Here is a 24,721-nt window from a genome sequence, read left to right as displayed (position 1 = left end):
TGCCTTAATGTAAATTTTGAATTTAAGAACAATTTTTAATCTAGTTTGTTACCCTCTCTCTAACTCTGTATCCTTAATCTTCTTGGGTGATTTTCCATCTGGAATGTGAGCAAGGCATTCCTAAATCCCATCTGGAATCAGTGCACCTACATTTCCACTATTTACCCACCTACCATGTCTTAATTGCTCTAATCGTTACTTCATAGTCAATAAGTTTAAAAAATAGGAAATTATTTTCATCAAGGAGCCAAGAGTATTTTTGGATCTGGCAGCAGTTTAAGGGTTAATTCCACTGTTACAACATGAGATGGATGACAAACAGAGTCAAGATGCCAGCAAAGAAGAATTCACATCCTTTGATAATAGGTGTGAGTTTTGACTGATGGAAAGAAAAGAGAGACCTTCACATCTGTGATATGGCTTAGGCCAAGGGTGAAAGTCAGCAATGGAAAGGATATGTCATGACTAGCTGGAAGGAAACTCAAATGAGACAACCAGAAATGACTTGATGAATATGTGTAGAGTATGCTGAAAAGTAGTATCAATGGTGAGCGCAGGTGCTGTCCAAGGTCCAAATTGATTTCAGCAGAGTAATCGTGGGTGAGGACCAGACCTATAATATGAATTCAGAAGTGACTGAGCTTCTCTCTAATTCTAATTTAAAGAAGACTAGCTAAGAGTTCAAAACACATTGCAAATTAAGTCCCATATATTAGCTTTTTAATATTAGATATCCTTTCAAGTTCAAGTCACTTAGAGATATTTTTATAGCAAAGATGCTTCACTTTAGCTGCAGGCTGGTTACTAGTTTTATCAACTGTTTAAAAAGAATTCAGCAAAAGTGCACCAGTAGTATTATTAATGATGCTATTTACATGTCAGTTTTGAAGATGGTATTATTAATCTGCTTGCCCTTGTAACTGTCACGTACCTGCGTAATAAGAAACTTTGTTATGCGTTCTGGCAGCTGTCCTTTCTCGCTTGACAGGATCACTTCCAACATGTCTCCATGGAGCTTTTCCATGACAACAAACACTCTTTCTGGAGTCTCAAACATGCATTCCAAATTCACTACACCAGGATGATGCAGATTCTAGGTGAAGAAATGGTATCTATAAAAAGGTGTCCTTTCCCATTGACAATACAAGTTTAAAATGGAACAGTACAGTATCTTTAAAATAAATTATTTGAGTATTTTGTGGACAAGCAAAATCTTATGGCAAGATATAGATTAGATTGTGGACACTGAAATTAAAAAGTAAATCATTAAAAGTTTATATTTACAAGGTTTATATTTTTGATATTCTTTTATGTTCATGATGATTTCAGCCCTAGAGAATGAAACCATCAGCTTCAGTGGTGACAAACAACTGCAGTCGGACAGACTAATGCTTCTACCCTCTCCCAACAACCCTTAACCATTCTATTCCTATGGAAAATGGGCCAGGAATATCCAAAATTACTTTACATAGGATTCTGACAACCAATTGTCAGAGCGTTCTCAACACCCCAGGACTGGATTTTATCCTGGCTCTCAATGCTCAAAGGATCCTGTGTTAACCCACTATGGCAGTACTCCTCCCCATTCCCACCCCACCCACACACAATGCTAATTCTGAGGTCTCTGAATGTTTGCTGTCAATGTTCAGGATTTCTCCCCCATTTACCTGTAAAATGGCAACTTCATTCCGAAGCTGACTTTCCTGCTTTGTTGGGAATCTTAGCTTATCAATTACTTTGATTGCGACATCTCTCCCTGTCTTGCGATGTTTACCTACAAACAAGCAAAAAAGATTCAACTTTAATTGTGGATTGTAACACTGGAACATTTTCTCTTGTGATACTTGGATTATTCGATTGCATTTCCTGCCTTCTCCAGCTCTCTTAGTTATTGTTTGATTATCAATGGGAGTCTTGGCCAAGCAGTCACTGTCAATGTCGGAATGCTGGCAGTGAGATTTGTGTTTTATTCGGATGGCTGGAGAAGTTTGAAGTCAAGGTTAACAATCCATTCAATGGCTTCAGCTGATGCCGTGTGAATGGTTGAAATGCCGCCAGGGCAGAAATTCAGGATGTGGGTGACGCTCTGACTTGGATGACCACAGTCACAACTTGAGCTCATCCTCATGCTCCACTCGTGGAGCCACATCTCTCCTGGACCATCCTCAAGTGGTTAAGGGTTTCCACAGAGTTTCTGTGGGAGGTTGAAACCAGCTGGGGTCAGTTAGCAGATTGAGGTTGGTGATGTTTGCAGACAACCGAGAGGTGTGCCATCGAGACATGGGGCTGTCATCAGATTGTAGGATGTGGAGTGTGTTCCAGTGGGGACTATGGAATTTCAGACGAGTGTGTGAGGTTTTTTTTGAGATCCTGTCAATGGGACTGCTGTCAGCTGGTGATGTGCTTTCATGAGGCATGATTTCCCTATGGTCATCAGGGAGTTCAGCGTGTGCTAGCACAGGAAGCCCCTTGAGCTGTTTTGTTCTCAACATCCCAGAAATAATCCTCATGACTTCCTGAGGGTGGATCTCAACTACAGTGAGTACACAGTGAACCTTTCCAGCGGCTGCAATGTTTTACTTTTATTCTTATCCTCAACCAGTTTCCATATGGACTATTTTAGCAGGAGTACTTACTACCTCAGTGGGCTGATTATTACTTCTTTTGACTGTTGAAATTTGCTATTTTTTTTCACAGCCTAGCTAAAATAAAATGATTGTTGTTGCCTCTCTCTCAGTAGAGACTTTATAAAGAATCAGCCATAATAAATAGCTGAAGAGAACAAATACGCTGGCACAAAATGAAACTGGGTGCATGTGGTGCAAAAGGATTCCTCAGCTGGTTGGATATCAATATAAGTTTACGCCAGACTTTGTGTCACTGACTCACCTAATGAAGGGCCTAAGGGACAATTTCTCTGACTAGACATTGTTAAAAGTAAAACTCCTGGAGTTTAGAAAGACAGCTCATTGACTGCGGTGAAAAAACCTCACTGATGGTAATTGTCCTTTAGTATAACATAAAATAGATTGTAAAAATGAATCGCGAGAGGAAGAGTAGATTTCTTGGTGATTGCCTGGTTTGTTGCTACTCTTCAGTAAGTGACTACTTGCCCATTGTAGCATGTTTTGTTTGTGTAGCCATTCACTGTGACTTTAATATTCAGGATAATAGCTGATCCAGTCAGCGTAACATATACTTGCACCTTCTCAATAAAGTGCAATTCATGATTTGAAATAGAATATAAATACGCTTGATTTTCCTGCTTTTGTGATTTCACCTACTTAAATTCTAGGTTTTGATAGTTGGGGTTATTATCCAAATACTCTGGATATCAATGTAGGAAAAAGTAAAATCCACAAGAATTATCAATTATTTGGCAATGATAATAACAGATTTAGTACAGCAAAAGGAACTCACATGAGTTAATTTGTTTTATTTGATGCTTTGTTTAAATGCTTATAGTATTTAAATAAGAAATTAAGCTTAAATATAGATAACACTTGGTATAAATTTTCAGCCAATATCTGCAATCTGTGCAAAGCACTGCACTACCATATGATGGAGGAATTATTAACTTGCATGGTATAGACCAGCTGCAAAATCTTTGCTCCTATATCTCTTACATCGCTTGATCCAGCTGTCAAGCTCCTCACACTCTCTCCATTTTCAGGTACCATGCCCTAAGTGGGCATTGGTGACCACAGACCTCTGTGCTAATCTTGCTCTAGAGGCGTGGATCATCTTTGTTGATGGTACATTCATCCAGTTTGTGAGGCTCTTGAAAAAGATCATTCTTTGTCTACCTCAATCTCTTTTACTATCGAGCTTTGCCATTAGCAACAGACTTTCTAAGGGGAGAAGGTGCCATTGTGGTAATGTCACTAGTCTAGTGATCCAGAGGCTCTGGCAAATGCTCGTGGGGCAAGGAATCAAATCCCACCATGGCAGCTGGTGGAATTTAAATTAAATTAATAAAAATCCAGAATTGAAAGCTTGTGTTTAATGGTGACCATAAAGCTATCATCGATTGTTGTGAAAACCCATCGGGTTCACTAATGCTCTTTAGGGAAGGAAATCTGCTGTCCTTACCTGGTCTGGCCCACGTGTGACTCCAGACCGACAGCAATGTGGTTGATTCTTAACTGCCCTCTGGAAGGCCCAGCAAGCCACTCAGTTCAAGGGTAATTAGGGATGGGCAACAAATGCTGGGCTAGCCAGCGACACCCACATCCCCTGAAAGAATAAATAAAAAATCACAGTTTCTTCTTCACCCTCACAGAAGAATTGGCACATCAAAGTGATTGCTCAGGTTAAGGATTCACTTTACAATCCTTATTTTGTCGCTCACAGTGCCAGTGTAATATCATTTATAAAATGGTATCGGTTTTCTTATACTGCTTGCTGGAGAGAAATCAAATCAGCTCACAGATCACCGCCTGCAGATCACTAAATGTAGCTAAAATGATTGGTTTACTTCACAATGGATTTTGTTCCATGAATGGAGAAATTAAAGTTTACAGAATTATTAATAAACAGGGAAATTTCTCAACATAAAATAGCAACTTTCAGCTGAATGAGTGTCTTTAGGTTGTGGTTATTCTACAATTCAGTTACACGTATATATAATCATGATGCTGCTGCTAAAATAAGTTAATTTCTGGATGTTCTGGTAAGTTTCCTTACCCCCATAGACGATTCCAAACTGCCCGGATCCCAGTACTTCATCTGGAAATATTTGATATACCATGCTGATATCCTGTTGGAAGACAGTTATTACAACAGCTTACATAAGCCTCATTACTGAAAAAAAGACTTCTTCGACAAAATGAGATTCACATCTAAATTATAAACTCTGCATTAATTCCGAAATTCCAAAATATAAACTCTTGGATATCGATGTCAAAAATCGCTCGTTTCCAAAACTGAATAATATTTTACAGCACTCAGGGAAAAATGTTTCACCAGCTTTCATCATCAGCGATGTCCCCCAGGGTTTATCACCCAGCACAATTAATGTTTTTGATACACATTAGTGATTTGGAAATGGGGGTACAGGGCACAATTTCAAAATTTGTCGATGAAATGAAACTTGAAGTTTAGTAAAGAGCGAGGAGGATAGTGATAGACTTCAAGAGGACATAGGCAGGTTGGTGGAATGGGCAGACAGATGCAGGAATGTGTGGCATGACGTATTTTCTTTCTGTCAAAATGTAAGCTAAACAGCGCAAATTTAAAGAACCGAGAGACCTGGCAATGTTTCTACACAAAGCTTTGAAGGTGCAGGGCAGGTTAACAAATCAGTTAATAAAGCACACGGGATTCTGGGCTTAGAAACAGAGGCACTGGGTACAAAAGCCAACATGTTTTGCTAAACCCATATAAAAACCTAGGGGGGGTATTTTATGGGATGTGTAAGAGCAGGAAATGTGGTGGGTGGGTGACTTAATTAGGTGGAGCTGAAATTTCACTTTCCTGATGGGGATTCACACTCAGCGATTAACTCAGCGACCTGCTTGTGGCAGGTCGGGTCTCATGCTGCCCTGTGGTGGGTACATGGCGGGTACCGTGAATACTTATCACATTGACATCTTCTGTAATTGTCCTGCCTTTATGATAAAGTCAGCAGCACACGAGAACCTTGTGGGCACCCCCTGTTCACGTTGCTTTAGAGGTTGTGTCTGACGTCAGCAGTTTTCTTTGTTGAACTCTGCAGCATAAGGAAGGGAGGAGGAGAATGGCAGCTTGTATGGAGGCTCGGGACTGGCAAAGGCGAGTCAATGGTGGTGGGTGGAGTGTGTGGTGGTGCGGTGTGGAGTAGAGTGAAGTGGGAAGGGCCTGGTGTCCTGGGTGTGGTTGGGGGGGGTGGTGGGGAGGGTGGTTTGGTGAAGGTGATGGGGTCTGTCAGTCAAGGTAAATGAGGGGCCTTTAGGGCAGGGTCAGTACTTTCCACATGTGTGTCCATCTCAGGGTGTTGGCTGGTAGAGTCCTTACAGGACTTTGAGATCACCTACAACATTTCAATTATCCCCACTGGGAGCGATCTCAGACAATGACCTTTACAATAAATAGATAGGATAAATAAAGAAATATCCCTAACTCTGCTGTAAAAATCAATGTGTGAGGTGTGCCTGTACATTTAGCTCTCTGATTAAGCTAGTCTCAACCAAAAACAATGATGCACACATGGATAAAGTGAAACCGGTGTCAGATTAAATATTTACAAGTAAAAGTTAAATTTGAAAAACACCCATACCACCTTTGTGCTCTCAATAAGTCTTATATTAATGGCAATGGAGTTGGGCAGGAAAGTGGTGGTCCTGATGCAGAGCCACCCTGTTTGTCCACGAGGTTCTTTTATAGTTGCCCGCAGCTGCTAAAATTGTCAGCAGACAGTGGGTTTCACCAATAAAAAGCTTTCCCTGCTGCAGATTCTCATGTGTCTCCATCGCACTCTCTGCTGGGCCATGAATTCTAATGGTAATTGCATGGGAGGCAGCAAAAGGTGAAGGAGCGGAAGAGGCATCCACTCCCTGTAATACTGCCAGGAACTGCACGTCACGATTAAAATTCCACCCTAGGTCTGCCCCAGCTGGCATGTTGTGCCCAAAACAATGCGCCACACTTTAGGATGGACATGAAGACTCTGAAGAGGATACAGAAGAGGTTTACTATCATGGTTCCAGGGATGTGGGATTACAGTTACAGGGATAGCCTGAAGTCAGGGTTATTTTCCTTACAGCAGAGAGAATGTTAAGGGAATAGAGATGTTTGAAATCATGAAGGACTTAGAACGAATAAATAAAGAGAAACAGTTTCCAGTGGATGAAGAGTCAATAGCAGGGAAAACAAATTCAAGGTGATGCGCAAAGGAATCAGAAGCAAAATGGGGAAAAACATCTTGTGCAAGGAGTTAGCATTTGGAGTATAGTGTCTGCTAGGCTGGTGGAAAAAGGAATTGGATAAATACTTGAAAGATTAAAGAAAATGGATATGGGGAAAGAGTGGGGGAGTGGGACTAATTAGATTGCTCTTTGGAAGAGTTGGTGCAGACAGAATGCTCTGTGCCAAACTTATTCTGATATTCCAGGTTTTTTTTTAACTTGAGCAGGCATTGCTTCAATGGAAATATATACAAACCTTTTATAAAGGTTAAGTTAAAAGTTGAAATGACCAAATATGTAAACAAAGATTTTTTTTAAAGGGCGAGGTGACCTTATAAGAAAACTTTCATTTTTTATATCACAAGTTATAATGTTTCATCAGTAAATTATGAATGGATATCATTGTTGGAGCCCCGTTTTATTTTTCATGATGTCCTTTAGGGAAGGAAATTTGCCGTCCTTACCTGGTCTGGCCTACATGTGACTCCAGACCCACAGTAATGTGGTTGAATCTTAACTGCCCTCTGGAATGACCTAGCAAGCTACTCAGTTCAAGAGCAACTAGGGATGGGCAACAAATGCTGGCCTTGCCAACGACACCCACATCCCATAAAAGAATAAAAAAATAAAACCACTCTTCCCTCCTTAGTTCTAAGATAGCAAACAAAGTTAATATATTTTGAAGAGTTGTCGTTTAGTTGCATTTTTGTACCCTCGTGGTATCAACTGAAAATGTAACAACTGCATGTGAAGCAGTGATTGATGTTTACTCTGTTAAACTCATCTACACAAATCATTGAAGGCAGCGTCACTCATGACTGTTAAAATCATTCTCACCCATCAAATATAAATAGGCATTTGACATTTGGCTACTAGATACGCTCATGGTGCCTTAATCACATTCTATAATGTAAAAAACATTTTTCAAGTTAAAATTATTTTTGATAAAATGGTTAGAGAAAATTATCTTTAGTGTGATTCATTCCTTAGAGTGATTATGTTTTCAACAGAGATGGTAATGCCGAGGATACATTTTCTCCACAACCATTTTAAATTTGCTATTTTTTTTTCCATTAGTTTGAAGCAAAAGGCTGGAGGCTCCCTTGCCCCAGCTCCCTTGCCCCAGCAGTACCACTGGGGACAGGGGCCACTGCTGGGACTGTATTCGTTTCCTGAAGACGAGCAGCTTGGAGCCCAGACAGGATCACTCCAGGGCCACACCAGCAGGCCCTGGCAAGGTGGGTAGGGGGCCAGGATCGACCGAGCCGAGGTGAGGTGAAAAATGCAGGGCAATATTTTGCAGGGGGTTCCGATTGGCAAAGGGGACCTGAACAGGAGGCACCCTCCAGCTCGGCCACAAGGTGTCACCTGGTGGGCAGGGCACTTGGCACCAGCCTCCCCTTCCAAGGGAAAGATGCCCCCAGTGATGGGTAAATGACAGGTACAGTGCTGCTGCTATGGCACCCAATTTTACACATTTCCCACTTGGTGTCCTGCCCCCTGGTACAGCATAAAATTCTGGCCTTTGGTGTGTCTGCATAAAAATAATAGTTAACAGCTTGAAATTTGTTGAATATATTTGCTTTTTACTTTTAGCTCCTCTTTATCCCCATTCACAACGGACCCATGAAGTAACCCATCTGGACTGAAGTGATTTAAGTTGAAACTGTGACTAGTATTTAAGTGTGCTCCTAGGTTAAATGAACGTTTTGTCAGGAAGATATAATAATTTTTATACTGTTATTTGGAATCTATTGTAAAGTATCATGAAAGTGTGGTGTCTGTGTGTGTGAGTGTGTCTGTGTCTGTGTATGTGACTTAATTGAATTAGAGACAGCTGGTCTGAAGGCTTTGATGTAAGAAAAGAAGCTAGGTTTGAAATATTAAATAGGTAAACATGGGTGAAGTTTTAGAATGTGAGGTGCAAAGGGACATCTGCATTTTTAAATAAACCAGCCTAGCCTGAATTCAAAAGAGGGGGTGAAATGTTACACCTGGCCAGGAGAAGTTAAGAAACAGTGTGTTTATTTCTCCCAAAGATTACTGGTAAAATTGGTACTATGATAGATTTTTATTATTGGAAAAGTAAAGTCCAAAGACATACTGAAACAATAGGAATTTGCATTCAAAGGGTGTATAAAGGAGAAAAGGCTGTGTGTAAGGGAAGGCATTCTAAGATCTAACAAGTGTGAAAAGTCTTTAGCCTCTGTGCTCAAACTGCTATCTGCAAGAACCAAAGTTAAGAAAACTCACTTTGAATTCAACTATTGTGTATCGTGTTACTTTGCCTGGGTCTTTTAAATTCGATGTGTTTTACTGTCGCCTTAATGGAGGTGTAACTGGGAGTTGGATTAATTAGGGGAGCTAGGAGTTAGCATGGTACTAATTTATAGATCTACGTTGTGCTTAGAATTATTTCTTTTATTAATAAATATTTAATTTAGTTTTGTAAATACCCTCTAAGATTAGGTGGACTTATTACTACTGAACTCAAGGCATGCATCTCAAAATAAATATACGAATTGCAAAACAGTTGTGGCAGTTGTTCCAAGTTTCCCTTTGGGATTTGAGCGGCTCAGCATTTCCCATCGCTGTACCATAACAACTTACACCTGAACTACCGTGTATCAGTGTGGACACGATGGGGCAGGGGTTGTGGATTATGAAGGATTAATTTTCAGCTACTCCTAAAATGGACCTAATTGATAATCATATGTATTTTTGTGTCCTGCAAGAGGAATGGACAGCACAGAGGGAAAATAACACTGTCTGAAGCGTGCCAATGGAATGGCATCTTTGATCTTCAGTGATGGATTTTCATTCCAGTTTGTGAACAATAACATTCCTTCCCTTCTGCAAACACTACTCACCACATTCTCCTGGATCTGGCAGTTTGACACTGAAATGCTGATGGACGCATCTCCTGGTGAAAGAGAATAAACCGCTGTGAAATGGTTTGAAATGTTTATGTGCCAATTATGTTAAGTTCATAAAAACAGAAAAGCAGGAAACAACCGGCAGGTCAGGGAGTATCTGGAGAGAGGAAAACACCTAATGTTTCACGTTGGCTTTGCGTCTCTCTCCATAGATGTTGCCTGACTAGCTGAGTATTTTTATTTCGCATTTCTGTCATCGGCATCCAACATGTTAGACAACATGGTTTTTGTTAAGGCTTTCATACAATCAGTGTGTGTGCTGGGCGAGCATGTAGTGCTTGGTACAATAGGACCTTCTCGGGTATCTAGTCATTCACGCTGTGCTTGTCTGACCAGGGCTAGAACCTCCTCAAAACCAAGACCTCTTGCTCACAGTTATGAACATATGAAATATGCGCCGAAGAAGGCCATTCGGCCCCTCAAGCCTGCTCCGCCATTCAATGAGATCACGGCTGATCTGTTTGTGTTTCGAATTCCACATTCCCATCTACCCCCAATAACCTTTGATTCCCTTGCCTAACAAGAATCTATCTACCTCTGCCTTAAAAATATTCACTGACCCCACCTCCACCTCCTTCTGAGGCCGAGAGTCCCAAAGTCACACAACCCTCTGAGGGAAAAAATCTCCTCATCTCTGTCCTAAAAGGGCCACCCCTAATTTTAAAACAGTTCCCCCTAGCTCTGGACTGTCCCATAAGGGGAAACACCCTCTCCACGTCCACCTTGTCAAGGTCGTTCAGGATCTTACATACTTTAATCAAGTCACCCCTCACTCTTCCAAACTCCAGTGGAAACAAGCCAAGTCTGTCTAACCCTTCCTTATAAGACAACCCATTCATTCCACGTATCATTCTCCTCTGAACCGCCTCCAATGCATTTACACCCTTCCTTAAATAAGGAGACCAAAACTGCACAAGGTATTTGAGATGTGGCCTCATGAATGCCCTGTATAACTTAAGTATAACATCCTTACTTTTATGTTCAATTTTTCTTGTAATAAAGGACATCATTCCATTAGCCTTCTCAATTACTTGCTGTACCTGCATACTAACTTTTTGTGACTCATGCACTGGGAACACCTAGATCCCCTCTGTACCTCAGAATTCTGCAGTTGTTCCCCATTTAAGTAATACTCTGCTTTTTTATCTTCCTGCCAAAGTGAACAACTTCACATTTTCCCACATTATACTCCATCTGCCAGATTTGTTCCCACTCACTCAGCCTATCTATATCTGTCTCCTTAGGTTCTCTTCACAACATACTTTCCTACCTATCTTTGTGTCATCTGCACAGTTAGCTCCCATGCCTTCATTCCCCTCATCTAAGTCATTGATGTAAATTGTAAAAAGTTGAGGCCCCAGCACAGACCCCTGCGGGACTCCACTCCTCACATCCTGCCAATGAGAAAAAGACCCATTTATACATACTCTCTGTTTCCTGTTAGCCAGCCAATCTGCTAGCTGTGCTCATACATTATCCCCTACACCATGAGCTTTAATTTTCTGCAATAACCTTTGATGGTGACATCTGATCAAAAACCTTATGGAAATCCAGGTACAGTACGTCTACAGGCTCCCCTTTATCCACAGGGCATGTTACTCCTTCAAAGAACAGCTGAGGTGATCCACTGCAGCTCTGACCAATAGATTCAAATATATCATGTAATAATATATAAGCTCCTCAGGTAGCTACTTTTCCATATCTCAAACATATTTTGACATTGGAACATTGGAATGTAAAAAAAAGACCAGCAGGATATTCAGTAATGGGTTCAAATCAAAGATTTATTCAGTAAATGTTTTGTGCTTAACTGAAATGATATTTGCCTTCTGTGCCTATTCTAGAACCAATCTGCAGTTTCACTAGAATGATCAATGAAAATGTTTAAGTATAATATGCAAGGGAGAATGGTAACATCGGAACTGCTAGATGAAAAAGAGGTCCATCTAATTTGATTTCTACCAGTGTGACAATCACAATGAGAATGAATTCAGATTAAGTTATGTCAGTGCAGAGTTGGCCTAAAAGAAAAGGAGATATATTTCTGTTGATCAGAGAATTTTTTTTTTAAAAACTCAGTGTATGAGTGCAACTAGACATGACTGGGTGGTTCGGCTCTAGTTTCTGAGTCAGAGAGTCAAGCCCCACTTCAGAGGCTTGAGCCCATTATTTATTTGGCACTTAGTACAGCGCTGAGGGAATACTGAGGGAGTACAGCGCTGAGGGAATACTGAGGGAGTACAGTGCTGAGGGAATACTGAGGGAGTACAGTGCTGAAGGAATATTGAGGGAGTACAGCGCTGAGGGAATACTGAGGGAGTACAGCGCTGAAGGAATATTGAGGGAGTACAGCGCTGAGGGAATACTGAGGGAGTACAGTGCTGAGGGAATACTGAGGGAGTACAGTGCTGAAGGAATACTGAGGGAGTACAGTGCTGAAGGAATATTGAGGGAGTACAGCGCTGAGGGAATACTGAGGGAGTACAGCGCTGAAGGAATATTGAGGGAGTACAGCGCTGAGGGAATACTGAGGGAGTACAGTGCTGAGGGAATACTGAGGGAGTACAGCGCTGAGGGAATACTGAGGGAGTACAGTGCTGAGGGAATACTGAGGGAGTACAGTGCTGAAGGAATATTGAGGGAGTACAGCGCTGAGGGAATACCGAGGGAGTACAGTGCTGAGGGAATACTGAGGGAGTACAGTGCTGAGGGAATATTGAGGGAGTACAGCGCTGAGGGAATACCGAGGGAGTACAGTGCTGAGGGAATACTGAGGGAGTACAGTGCTGAGGGAATACTGAGGGAGTACAGCGCTGAGGGAATATTGAGGGAGTACAGCGCTGAGGGAATACCGAGGGAGTACAGTGCTGAGGGAATACTGAGGGAGTACAGCGCTGAGGGATTATTGAGGGAGTACAGCGCTGAGGGAATACTGAGGGAGTACAGCGCTGAAGGAATATTGAGGGAGTACAGCGCTGAGGGAATACTGAGGGAGTACAGTGCTGAGGGAATACTGAGGGAGTACAGCGCTGAGGGAATACTGAGGGAGTACAGTGCTGAGGGAATACTGAGGGAGTACAGTGTTGAAGGAATATTGAGGGAGTACAGCGCTGAGGGAATACCGAGGGAGTACAGTGCTGAGGGAATACTGAGGGAGTACAGTGCTGAGGGAATATTGAGGGAGTACAGTGCTGAGGGAATATTGAGGGAGTACAGCGCTGAGGGAATACCGAGGGAGTACAGTGCTGAGGGAATACTGAGGGAGTACAGTGCTGAGGGAATACTGAGGGAGTACAGTGCTGAGGGAATATTGAGGGAGTACAGCGCTGAGGGAATACCGAGGGAGTACAGTGCTGAGGGAATACTGAGGGAGTACAGCGCTGAGGGAATATTGAGGGAGTACAGCGCTGAGGGAATACTGAGGGAGTACAGTGCTGAGGGAATACTGAGGGAGTACAGTGCTGAGGGAATACTGAGGGAGTACAGTGCTGAGGGAATACTGAGGGAGTACAGCGCTGAGGGAATACTGAGGGAGTACAGTGCTGAGGGAATACTGAGGGAGTACAGTGCTGAGGGAATACTGAGGGAGGACAGCGCTGAGGGAAAACTAAGGGTGTACAGTGCTGAGGGAAAACTGAGGGAGTACAGCGCTGAGGGAATATTGAGGGAGTACAGTGCTGAGGGAATACTGAGGGAGTACAGCGCTGAGGGAATACTGAGGGAGTACAGCGCTGAGGGAATACTGAGGGAGTACAGTGCTGAGGGAATACTGAGGGAGTACAGTGCTGAGGGAATACTGAGGGAGTACAGCGCTGAGGGAATACTGAGGGAGTAAAGCGCTGAGGGAATACTGAGGGAGTACAGTGCTGAGGGAATACTGAGGGAGTACAGTGCTGAAGGAATATTGAGGGAGTACAGCACTGAGGGAATACCGAGGGAGTAAAGTGCTGAGGGAATACTGAGGGAGTACAGTGCTGAGGGTATACTGAGGGAGTACAGTGCTGAGGGAATACTGAGGGAGTACACTGCTGAGGGAATACTGAGGGAGTACAGTGCTGAGGGAATACTGAGGGAGTACAGCGCTGAGGGAATATTGAGGGAGTACAGCGCTGAGGGAATATTGAGGGAGTACAGCGCTGAGGGAATATTGAGGGAATACAGCGCTGAGGGAATATTGAGGGAGTACAGCGCTGAGGGAATACTGAGGGAGTACAGTGCTGAGGGAATACTGAGGGAGTACAGTGCTGAGGGAATACTGAGGGAGTACAGCGCTGAGGGAATACTGAGGGAGTACAGCGCTGAGGGAATACTGAGGGAGTACAGTGCTGAGGGAATACTGAGGGAGTACAGCGCTGAGGGAATACTGAGGGAGTACAGCGCTGAGGGAATACTGAGGGAGTACAGCACTGAGGGAATACTGAGGGAGTACAGTGCTGAGGGAATACTGAGGGAGTACAGCGCTGAGGGAATACTGAGGGAGTACAGTGCTGAGGGAATACTGAGGGAGTACAGTGCTGAGGGAATACTGAGGGAGTTCAGCGCTGAGGGAATACTGAGGGAGTACAGTGCTGAGGGAATACTGAGGGAGTACGGCGCTGAGGGAATACTGAGGGAGTACAGCGCTGAGGGAATACTGAGGGAGTACAGTGCTGAGGGAATACTGAGGGAGTACAGTGCTGAGGGAATACTGAGGGAGTTCAGCGCTGAGGGAATACTGAGCGAGTACAGTGCTGAGGGAATACTGAGGGAGTACTCTTGGAGGCAATTGTGTTGGATGAGACACTAAACCAAGATGCCATCTGCCTTCTCAGTTGCGCTTATAGGGTCACATGGCTCTATTCAGAGAAGAGTATGGAGATTTTCTGTATTCTGCTTAAAATTTATCCCTCAACTTTCAACACTAAAACCTATTTATCTCATTGCTATTCAATACAAATTGGCTGCCACATTATGACAGTGACCATACTTCAAAAATACTTAAATGGCTGTGAAGTACCATTCTCAGGATATGAAAGTGGTTATATATAAATGAAAGCGTTTCTTTTTTTATTTTAAAAATAGGGGCAAATGATGGGTTGACAATCACAGCCTTTCAGAGTGCATTTACACTACAACTTTAGCATTGGTGTGAAGCAGTTTCAGATATCGACTCAGATGTAGTGTGCAGAACAGATGTCAAAGCCCAAACTGACTCTGAGGTAGAGGAATGTCCATCATAAGATATAAACTCATGGGGAGGTGCTGTCAGGTCTGATCCTGATACAGGCTAGATTTTCACTGTTAACTGCAGTGTATTGAAGTGAAATTTTCGCACAGATGCTGAAGGTATAGCCTCAATGCAGCCTTACATAAAAGATTTCACCAGATTTCTAATCAAAATCTGTGAAGGTCCCACATCATTGAAAGAAGATTTCTACTCAGTACTTTTTGTCCCAGTATTATGCTGAAATATTTGTCAAGGCAGGTGAAAGCCGTTTGGCACAACTTTGGGAATGGTAATGCATGACAAATCTTAGAATGATCTCCAATAAAAACAGAGCTACATTTTAAAATTGCTGGGTGGAATTTAATCCACTTCCCAATGGTGGAACCAGACCTGGGTGCCACTTCTGCTTTCGTATTGGGAGCCAGTGCCCATGTGACTCATCTGAGAATTTAAAACACCAACAGCAGGCACGTGAAACACACATAATCACATGATTCCATTGGAGGATCTCGCCATCAGGTGACAGCTCAACAGGTCCGTGCGGGTTATAGAAAAACCGTTGGACAAACATGGAAGCTCTGCATCAAAGCCCCAAGTCTCTTCTCCACCTCCTTTTCATCGGCAGTCTGAGCCATTTGTCCTGTGCGCCCCTTCATCCCCCTCAAACTTCTCCCCCACCCCCCACCCCCCCCGTCACTTCCCCCCCTCCCCCACTGTTATGAATCTTTATTGTCCTGCCGCACACCCACCCCGGCCCTTCCCCACACCCAGCATCACATCCAAACCCCTTCCACATCACTTTGGTGACGTCAGAGCCATATTAACGTTCATTACCTTACACTCGGTTCAGCAATGTCTCATTTCAGATTCTCCTCTTGGCAATCAGGGAATGGTGGGAGGTGCCCCTCCTGACCAAAGGCAACAGGAAGCCCTCCCACCTGACTAAGCTGGCCTTGGATGGAGAGCGCAGAGGAGGCTAGCACTAGCAGCCATAGGGTCCACCCAAGATCCTGGGCCCAGTGCAGGAAAAGGATCAATGAACTCCTTCAATCCACCTGGGTAAGTGTCACGTTGGCATGGGATTGTCTCTCATGTGGGATTCAGGCTCCGTGTTTGTGTGAGAGTGCAGCTCGGCGAGGTGGGCGAATGTATGATCAGCCTCAGGATTGCTTGTCACTTGAGGCCAAAGTGTGTTACAGTTTGGATTGAGCGAGTGACTGGACGGAACCAAACACATCGACAGGCCAGTATGTGTGTGGGGATGGGCGCAGACAAGGGAGTCGGTTGTCAAGTCACTAAATCTCCACTTTCTCCCGCGGGACAAACCTGAAGGAAAATCTACAAAGACAGGTGGGGGTGGGGGAGTGTGTTGGTGGGGAGGGGGGTGGGTGGGTAGGGGGTGGGCAGCTGCCCGATTTCAAGTCTTCAGACCCACTGAGGAAGAAGCCGTCCGGATTCCAGGAGAATGGGGTAACCAAACTACAGAGTGACAAAGGGGCAGAGTGAGAGTGAGAATGTACCCAACCTGCTGCTGTTAACAATGGGCGTTCAGGACCACGTAAGGAATTGGGATGTGCTCACAGATTCTGAGGAACCGTAACGTGTTGCTTATTGTTGCCCACGGGTCTCCATACTCCAGGCCGCAAGCCTCAGCCACTCGAGGAGACCAAGGACTCGATCCTTCCACAAGATGACACCAGTGAGCCGGTGGATGCACCATCACCAAGCTCAAGCTCATTTGCACAAGTGTCGAAACACTCACACTGTCACAGAGGGGGTTGCATTTAGTATCAGGACCACAACCTGGTCAGCACAGCACAGTCAGGCCCCAGCAGCTGAGTGGGGGGGTGGGGTTCATACACATTCATGCCCTCTTCCTGGGGCTCATTCCACTGTTCTTCATCTGAGGAGGGTTCACCGTGTTGCATACTACAACTATCCATCAAATCCTGTGTGGTACGCACTGCAGGGTCCCTCCACACCTGTCAAAGCAGTGGAAGTGAATTTTTGACATGCTAATGGTCTGTTTAATGATGGCTCTGGTGGAGGTGTGGGCTGCATTGGAGCACTCTTTCGCTGCACTGTCTGGATGTCCCATTGGTACCCTGAACCAGGTCTGGGTGGAATGCCCTCGTCACCCAGGATCCCATTCTCAACCTGGGCTGGGCCTCAAAAATCTCAGGAATCTGTGAGTTCCACAAGCTATATGAGTTCTGAGAGCTCCCCTGGGAAACGCCTGTGGTCACAGAGCAGTTGGAATGTGGAGTCCTACACAGTTCACATATTCCACTGGCTGGTCCCAGGCAGATCCAATGGAGACATGAGTACAGTAACTTACCTCTTGCCCTCTAGGGCAACGAGCGATGGCGGAGAAGCCCATAGCCCTGGATGCCAGGCTGTCATCAACTGTGGTGAACCAGATGAACGCATTGGCCTGATGCAAAAGAGGGCATTGGTCACTTTGATGCACTTGTGTGTGGTCGCCTGTGAAATGCCACATGTCACCAGTGGAGCCCTGGAAGCAGCTGGTGGTGAAAACGCCGAGTGTCACAGCCGATTTGAGGGCCACAGGCATGGGGTAGCCATGAAATCCATGTGGTGGCAGGTCTTGCTGCACAATCTGGCAAACTTCAGTGGCCACTTCCTGGGACAATCTAAAGTGTCTCTGGCGTTGTCTTTTCGAAGTCTGGGGGCATCTTGTCCATGTTCTGAAGACGTGCTGCTGCGCCAGTGATCATTTGCTTAGATATCTGACCACCCTACCCCTGTGCCTGCTGCTGGCCTTGCAGCTTCTATTGTTGACCAATGAGAGGTCTCCTTTATCAGATCCTCTCGTTGTGCTCCTGCGGCTGTAGGAATATTGGGTGTATGAGACCCATAGGTATTCCAGCAAGTGAATTGTGTGAAGACCACAGTCAGGGGAGTGAGAAACTGTACATCCATGGGTTTCATCTGTACAGCTGCTGAGCAGTGAGATTTTCTACTCTTCTCATTGTCCACACCCAAAACTCCACCCATCCCCCCACTGGCCTCCTCCCGCTTGGATCTGCACTCCTGGCAGCTGCAAGTAAGTTTTGGACAAGGCCAGTTACGCTGTGCAAGTGACCGTCGAATTGCAACCCGTGACTCTCCACCCTCCCCCGTCACCTTCAACTTTGTTCCCATCACCCTTGACCCTCCCACTATCAGTGTGCATCTGGAACCCTTGAACCACCGCCCCCCCCCACCCCCCAAACCCCCACCGCCCCCACTACCCCCCCATCACCCCTGACCCTGTCATTGTGGAAGTAGACATGCCATCCTCAACTCCGCCCTCCCCAAGCCTACCACCAGCTCCATTGAGATTGCCCCTCTTCCCACTCTGATCCCCGGTTCCCCCCACCCCTGCGTCATGGCGTGAATCCCCCCTGCCCCCACCACATTGACGACTTAGTCGTTCAGTCTGAACCCACCATCGTTATTTTGAAATTTCAGCTCCGGCGTAATTCACTCACTCTGTCTGCCACCTTTCCCAGTCTCATCATTAAACTCCTCTTTTTACTTCATGTTTAGGTATATAGAAGGGAAAATTATTTGACTGCTTGCAGTGAGGGGATTTTTTTTAAATTTAAGGCTTTAAAGATATTGAAACGGATTATTTCATATTATAAATCTCACTTACTGTGCAGACCACGCACCGATCCTGAAGATGAACCCTTTGGAATGACTGGCATCAAGGCATGCTGAATGGCCAACTCCCACACCTGAGCAACGTCCAGCCCAGTGCCACCTGTCAACACACTGTTGTTTTTGGGTGAACTCAAATGATTAGTCGGGTTTTCACCAACAAAATACACCACACTCGCGGTGGTAATTTCAAAACAGTGAGGATTGGCTCCAGCAGGTAATAAGTTAAAGTTATTCCCAGGTTCCAGAGATAAAACTTCAGAAAGCGGAATTTCCTGCAATTAAAAGCATTTTGTTTTTATTTTGTGCTTAAAAATATCACCTCATAGTCAGCAATATGATAAATTAAACAAGGTGTTATATTGAGATCAGCGGTTATGCATATAAAGATCAAGTACATTTCAATGAGTTATATTTTTGTAACAAATATATTTTTCCAGCCTCCTAATTTTTTTCTCTCCATTTCTCTATTCCTCCTCTGAAGGCAGGGACTAATATTTGGATCCAGTTCTATAGGGCATAGGAAACCCTGTCATATCTGAACAGGCTGAGGGATATTGCAGTTCAGGCCTGTATTCTCTACTCCAGTTGTTTTGGTACTTTCCTGATTGCTGGAGCCTGAATCCTGACCCATGTTCCTTTACAGAGCCCAGGAACACGCAGGCCAGTTGCTGCAGCCCACTTGCCAAGTCAAGTAACCCAGTCCACAAGGGAATCGAACCAGAGGCCTCCTTTATCAGTGGGCTCAGCACCGCAACATTTAGTGCAATGCACTCTCAGGCATCAGGGGTCACCCATGACGCAGCTTGTTACAGGGTTGTAACATAAAATGATTTTTACATTTTTGAAACAATTCTTTTCTTGTTGTGCATTTTTCTCAGAAGGAACATCCTGGAGGCTGACCTCCGTGTGAAAGCCTGTCTCAAATTTCCACCTCCCTGGCTGAAATGCATTGCTCGCCCCTCCCTGTTGTTTCACTTATGGGCACACATCGAGAGGATATAATACACATAACATCACTCATTTTATAGGTTTACAAACAGGCTCAAATCATTATGTATGTGGCATGTATTCAGTGAGAAGATAGATTAGCCTTTGTGTTATGTCTGATCATTTAATTTAGCGAAATTTAAAGCTGTGTGCATCAACAGTTTTTATTACAATAATGCGGTACTCAAAATTGCAATTTTCAAAAACAAAGTTTGTTTAAAAGTTGCAAGTTGTTCATCTTTAACTCTGGCAAATTGAAGCTTACCATCTGTTAACACAAGGTCTACACTGCCAGCTGTCAATCATTGACTGCAATGTGCCATGATGACATAATTCCTCCACATGTCAGAGTGACATAGATTATGAGTCACAGCATTGGTGTCCTGAGAGATTGATAGTCACATTTACAGGATCATTGTAAATTGTGATGAGCATCTTTGTTTACAAAGACTGGTATTTCAAACTTGTTATAGCTTCACCCTGGATTAGATTTTTAAAATAATTTTTCAGGGGCACCATCATGTTCTGAGTACTGTTACTTTTTCCATATAAACCATGAAGGAATTGTGGCTTAAGATGTTTAAAACGCTAGGCAGTTAAAATTGTAGTACTTGTGTATATCAATCTTTAGCATTTATCTAAATATAGTTTCTTAAACATCCCATATTGCTCATGACCAAAGTCTTATTTTATTCTTTGAATTGTAAAAGTACAATTTAAAACTATTCATTTTGCTTGACTAATTGAAATATTCAGTGTAGAAAAGTTGATTCCATTTAATGTAATCTGTAATTATTTTGAAGTGAAATCCATTTAAAGCTACCCAAAATGCTTTCGATAGCAGTCTGAAATAGAAGGGTTAAAGTAAGAGTTCACCTGGAACTTTTCACTGACATTTAGTTTGCATCATTTGGATTATTTGTTCAGTGTTAATGTCTGACTGAGAAAATCAAGTAAGGAATGCTTTACCTTGTAATATTTGCTTCCTGTATCATTCTGAAAGAGGGTGATGCATTTACTATCTAGTCTCCAATAGTGTCTTTTTCGCTACATGACAAAAACACATTCCAATGTTAGAAAATTCTTAAAAGAACAGTGAATAGCACATTTAAATGGTAGCATCATTTATGTACTAGTATTAGGCAATAAAAGCCTTCTGTGCTGAATAAATGTCAGTGTCACAGGCAGAGCTGTTTATACAGTAGTGCGGAGGTTTTTATGTTAAGTGCCCTAAAAGGTTTTATCCGTATTATAGTATATCTCGGGAGACAGGATAATGCTGGGAAACTGATGGAAATTGGACAACACCATACTGAAGAGTCATATAATAATAAAAAAGTAAAACAGATTGTACCTTTCTTTCCTCTCCCCTCCCCAGTTTCCTGTCTTCCACTCTCCAATCTCCAGTGTTGGTTTCATTCTTAGTGTACTTAAAGATTTCTCTCCTTCCCTTTCTAACCCACCCCTGCTATTTTAAATTCTATTTCTCAGCTTTCTTTAGCACAAAGGTTATTGTTTTTTATTCATTCATGGGATGTGGGCTTCGCTGGCTGGGTCAGCATTTATTGTCCATCCCTAATTGCCCTTGAGAAGGTGGTGGTGAGCTGCCTTCTTGAACCGCTGCAGTCCATGTGGTGTAGGTACACCCACAGTGCTGTTAGGGAGGGACTCCCAGGATTTTGACCCAGCGACAGTGAAGGAACGGCGATATGTTTCCAAATCAGGATGGTGAGTGCCTTGGAGGGGAACTTCCAGGTGGTGGTGTTCCCATCTGTCTGCTGCCCTTGTCCTTCTAGATGGTAGGGTTTGGAAGGTGCTGTCTAAGGAGCCTTGCTAATTCCTGCAGTGCATCTTGTAGATGGTACACACTGCTGCTTCTGAAGGGAGTGAATGTTTGTGGATGGGGTGCCAATGAAGCGGGCTGTTTTGTCCTAGACGGTGTCAAGCTTCTTGAGTGTTGTGAGAGCTACACTCATCCAAGCGAGTGGGGAGTATTCCATCACACTCCTGACTTGTGCCTTGTAGATGGTGGGCAGGCTTTGGAGAATCAGGAGCTGAGTTACTCGTCGCACAATTCCTAGCCTCTGACCGGCTCTTGTAGCCACAGTATTTATATAGCAAGTCTAGTTCAGTTTCTGGTCAATGGTAACCCCCAGGATGTTGATAGTGGGGGTTCAGTGATGGAAATGCCATTGAATGTCAAGAGGCGATGGTTAGATCCTCTCTTGTTGGAGGTGGTAATTTTGGTCATGCATTTTGACATGGACTGTTTCAGTATCTGAGGAGTTGTGAATGGTGCTGAACATTGTGCAATCATCAGCGAATATCCCCACTTCTGATCTTATGATGGAAGGAAGGTCATTGATGAAGCAGCTGCAGGTGGTTGGGCCGATGACACTACCCTGAGGAACTCCTGCAGTGATGTCCTGGAGCTGAGATGACTGGCCTCCAGCAACCACAACCATCTTCTTTTGTGCTAGGTATGACTCCAACCAGTGGAGAGTTTTCCCCTGATTCCCATTCACTCCAGTTTTGCTAGGGCTCCTTGATGCCACACTCGGTCAATTTCTGCCTTGATGTCAAGGGCAGTCACTCTCACCTCACCTCGGGAGTTCATCTCTATTGTCCATGTTTGAACCAAGACTGTAATGAGGTCAGGAGCTGAGTGAACCTAGTGAAACTCAAACTGGGTGTCAGTGAGCAGGTTATTGCTAAGCAAGTGCCGCTTGATAGCACTATTGATGACCCCTTCCATTACTTCACTGATGATTGAGCATAGACTGATGGAGTGGTAATTGGCCTTGTCCTGCTTTTGGGGAAAGGGACATACTGGGCAAATTTTGACACAGCTGGGTAGATGCCAGTGTTGTAGCTGTACTGGGACAGCTTGGCTAGGGCTGTGGCAAGTTCTGGAGCACAAGCCTTCAGTACAATTGCTGGAATATTGTCAGGCTCCATAGCCTTTGCAGTATCCAGTGCCTTCAGCCATTTCTTGATATCACGTGGAGTGAATCAAATTGGCTGAAGTCTGGCATCTGTGATGCTGGGGACCTCTGGAGGAGGCCGAGATGGATCATTCACTCGGCACTTCTGGCTGAAGATTGTAGCAAATTCCTTGGCCTTATCTTTTGCACTGATGTCTTGGGCTCCATCATCATTGAGGATGGGGATATTTGGGGATCCTCCTCCTCCAATGAGTTGTTTAATTGTCCACCACCATTCTTGACTGGATGTGGCAGGACTATAGAACTTAGATCTGATCTGTTGGTTATGGGATTGCTTGGCTCTGTCTATCACTTGCTGCTCATGCTGTTTGCCACACAAGTAGTCCTGTTTTACAGCTTCAGCAGGTTGATGCCTCATTTTTAGGTATGCCTGGTGCTGCTGTATCAAAACTATGCTGACTTCACCGCCCACTCAATCCAACCATTGACATCACAGCTATCCTCTTCACTATCAACTACACGGCCAATTTTTGTGTCATCTGTAAATTTCCCAATCATGGCTCCCACATTCAAGTCTAAATCATTAATATTTCCAACAAACAGCAAGGGCCCCAACACCGTGCCCTGTGGAACACCACTGGAAACCATTTTCCATTCGCAAAAATATCCATCAATCATTACCTTTTGTTTCCTGTCACTGAGCCAATTTTGGATCCAATCTACCACCTTCCCCTGTATCCCATGAAATCTCACTTTCCTGACCGGTCTGCCATGTGGGACCTTGTCAAATGCCTTCCCAAAATCCATGTAGACAACATCCACTGCACTACCCTCATCAATCCTCCTTGTTGCTTCCTCAAAAAGTTCTATTAAGTTAGTAAGATACGATTTTCCATTAACAAAACCATGCTGACTATCCCTGATCTATCCGTGCCTTTCTAAGTGAGAGTTTATCCTGTCTCTCAGGATTGTTTTCAATAATTTTCCCAGCACTGAAGTCAGACCGACCAGCCTATAATTTTCTGGCCTATCGCTTGCACCCTTTTTAAATAATGGCACAACATTCACAGAAATCTTATTGACAAACGGCTGAACAACAAGTGTAACTATCCAGGTAATAGGTTGTTTTACTCTTTCATAGGATGTGGGCATCACTGGCAAGGCCAGGATTTCTTGTCCATCCCTAATTGCCCTTTACTGAGTGCCATTTCAAGAGTCAACCACATTGCTGTGGGTCTGTATTTATTTGTAGGCCAGACCAGGTAACATTGCAGATTCCCTCAAGGGCATTAATGAACCACATGGTTTTTACAACAATGGCTGATAGTTTCACGGACACCCATTACTGAGAGAAGCTTTCAATTCCAGGTTTGTTAATTGAATTTAAATTCCACCAGCTACTGCAGCGGGATTTGAATACACATGCCCTGAGCATTATACTGAGTGTCTAGATGCTGACATTACCACTTTACTACCATCTCTCCAAAGGCTTTTTGTATAAAATCCTTTCAGGTTTTCTGGTTTGAACACTTTCCCTGTCACTGTTATAAAGTGTTCCTCTCAGTCCAATGAAATTATATTGAAACATAACATGGAACCAGGCAGCCACAGATACACAGTAAACACCGCTTATCTTTTTAAAGTATCCAAACAGAGAACATTTGGGAAAAAGAGTGTTTTCTAGTTGCTGCATTAATCAGACGCAACTTCTGATCAGCTTTACTGAAGCTCATTGAGTACATTTCTGAAGCAATGGAGCATTGGTCTGAGGCCAATAACAAGGCAATGGATGTCATCAACACTGAATACAGTTTATTACCTTATGAGCTCCCATCCTTACCAAAGCAGCAATAGGTCAGCAATAAATATTGGGCTGAATCTTCCGTCGAGTGACAATCACTGTCGGGTTTCCACTCTGCTCCTTTTTACTTAACTTAGATTGGAGTTATATTTCTCACCCGGCCTTCCAGCCTGGGCTTGCTGAGAAATATGCAGCATAGCTGCCCCTGGACTCCCTTCTGTGCAGGGCATTATCAGTCGGGATGTGAAGCCATGCACCTTTTTTCCAGCATTAGCTACAGTAAACCACTGGTA

General features: G+C 43.8%; 1 protein-coding gene across 1 annotated transcript in view; it reads right to left on the bottom strand.

Annotated features, from left to right (window-relative positions):
* prkd1 (protein kinase D1) overlaps positions 1–24,721 on the bottom strand; it is a 746,050-nt gene that overhangs the window by 15,205 nt on the left and 706,124 nt on the right. Inside the window, exons 9-14 of the mRNA XM_041215333.1 lie at positions 20,652–20,729; positions 18,688–18,967; positions 9,755–9,807; positions 4,687–4,759; positions 1,668–1,774; positions 932–1,093 (exon numbers count right to left, since the gene is read on the bottom strand). Of these exons, the coding sequence (XP_041071267.1) occupies positions 932–1,093; positions 1,668–1,774; positions 4,687–4,759; positions 9,755–9,807; positions 18,688–18,967; positions 20,652–20,729 (753 nt within the window). The remainder of the gene's footprint in view (positions 1–931; positions 1,094–1,667; positions 1,775–4,686; positions 4,760–9,754; positions 9,808–18,687; positions 18,968–20,651; positions 20,730–24,721) is intronic.

The sequence above is a fragment of the Carcharodon carcharias genome, chromosome 20 (genome assembly GCF_017639515.1).
Source record: "Carcharodon carcharias isolate sCarCar2 chromosome 20, sCarCar2.pri, whole genome shotgun sequence".
NCBI classification, from domain to species: domain Eukaryota; kingdom Metazoa; phylum Chordata; class Chondrichthyes; order Lamniformes; family Lamnidae; genus Carcharodon; species Carcharodon carcharias.
Note: the sequence above shows the minus strand (reverse complement) of the source record. Positions and strands in the feature narration are given on the sequence as shown.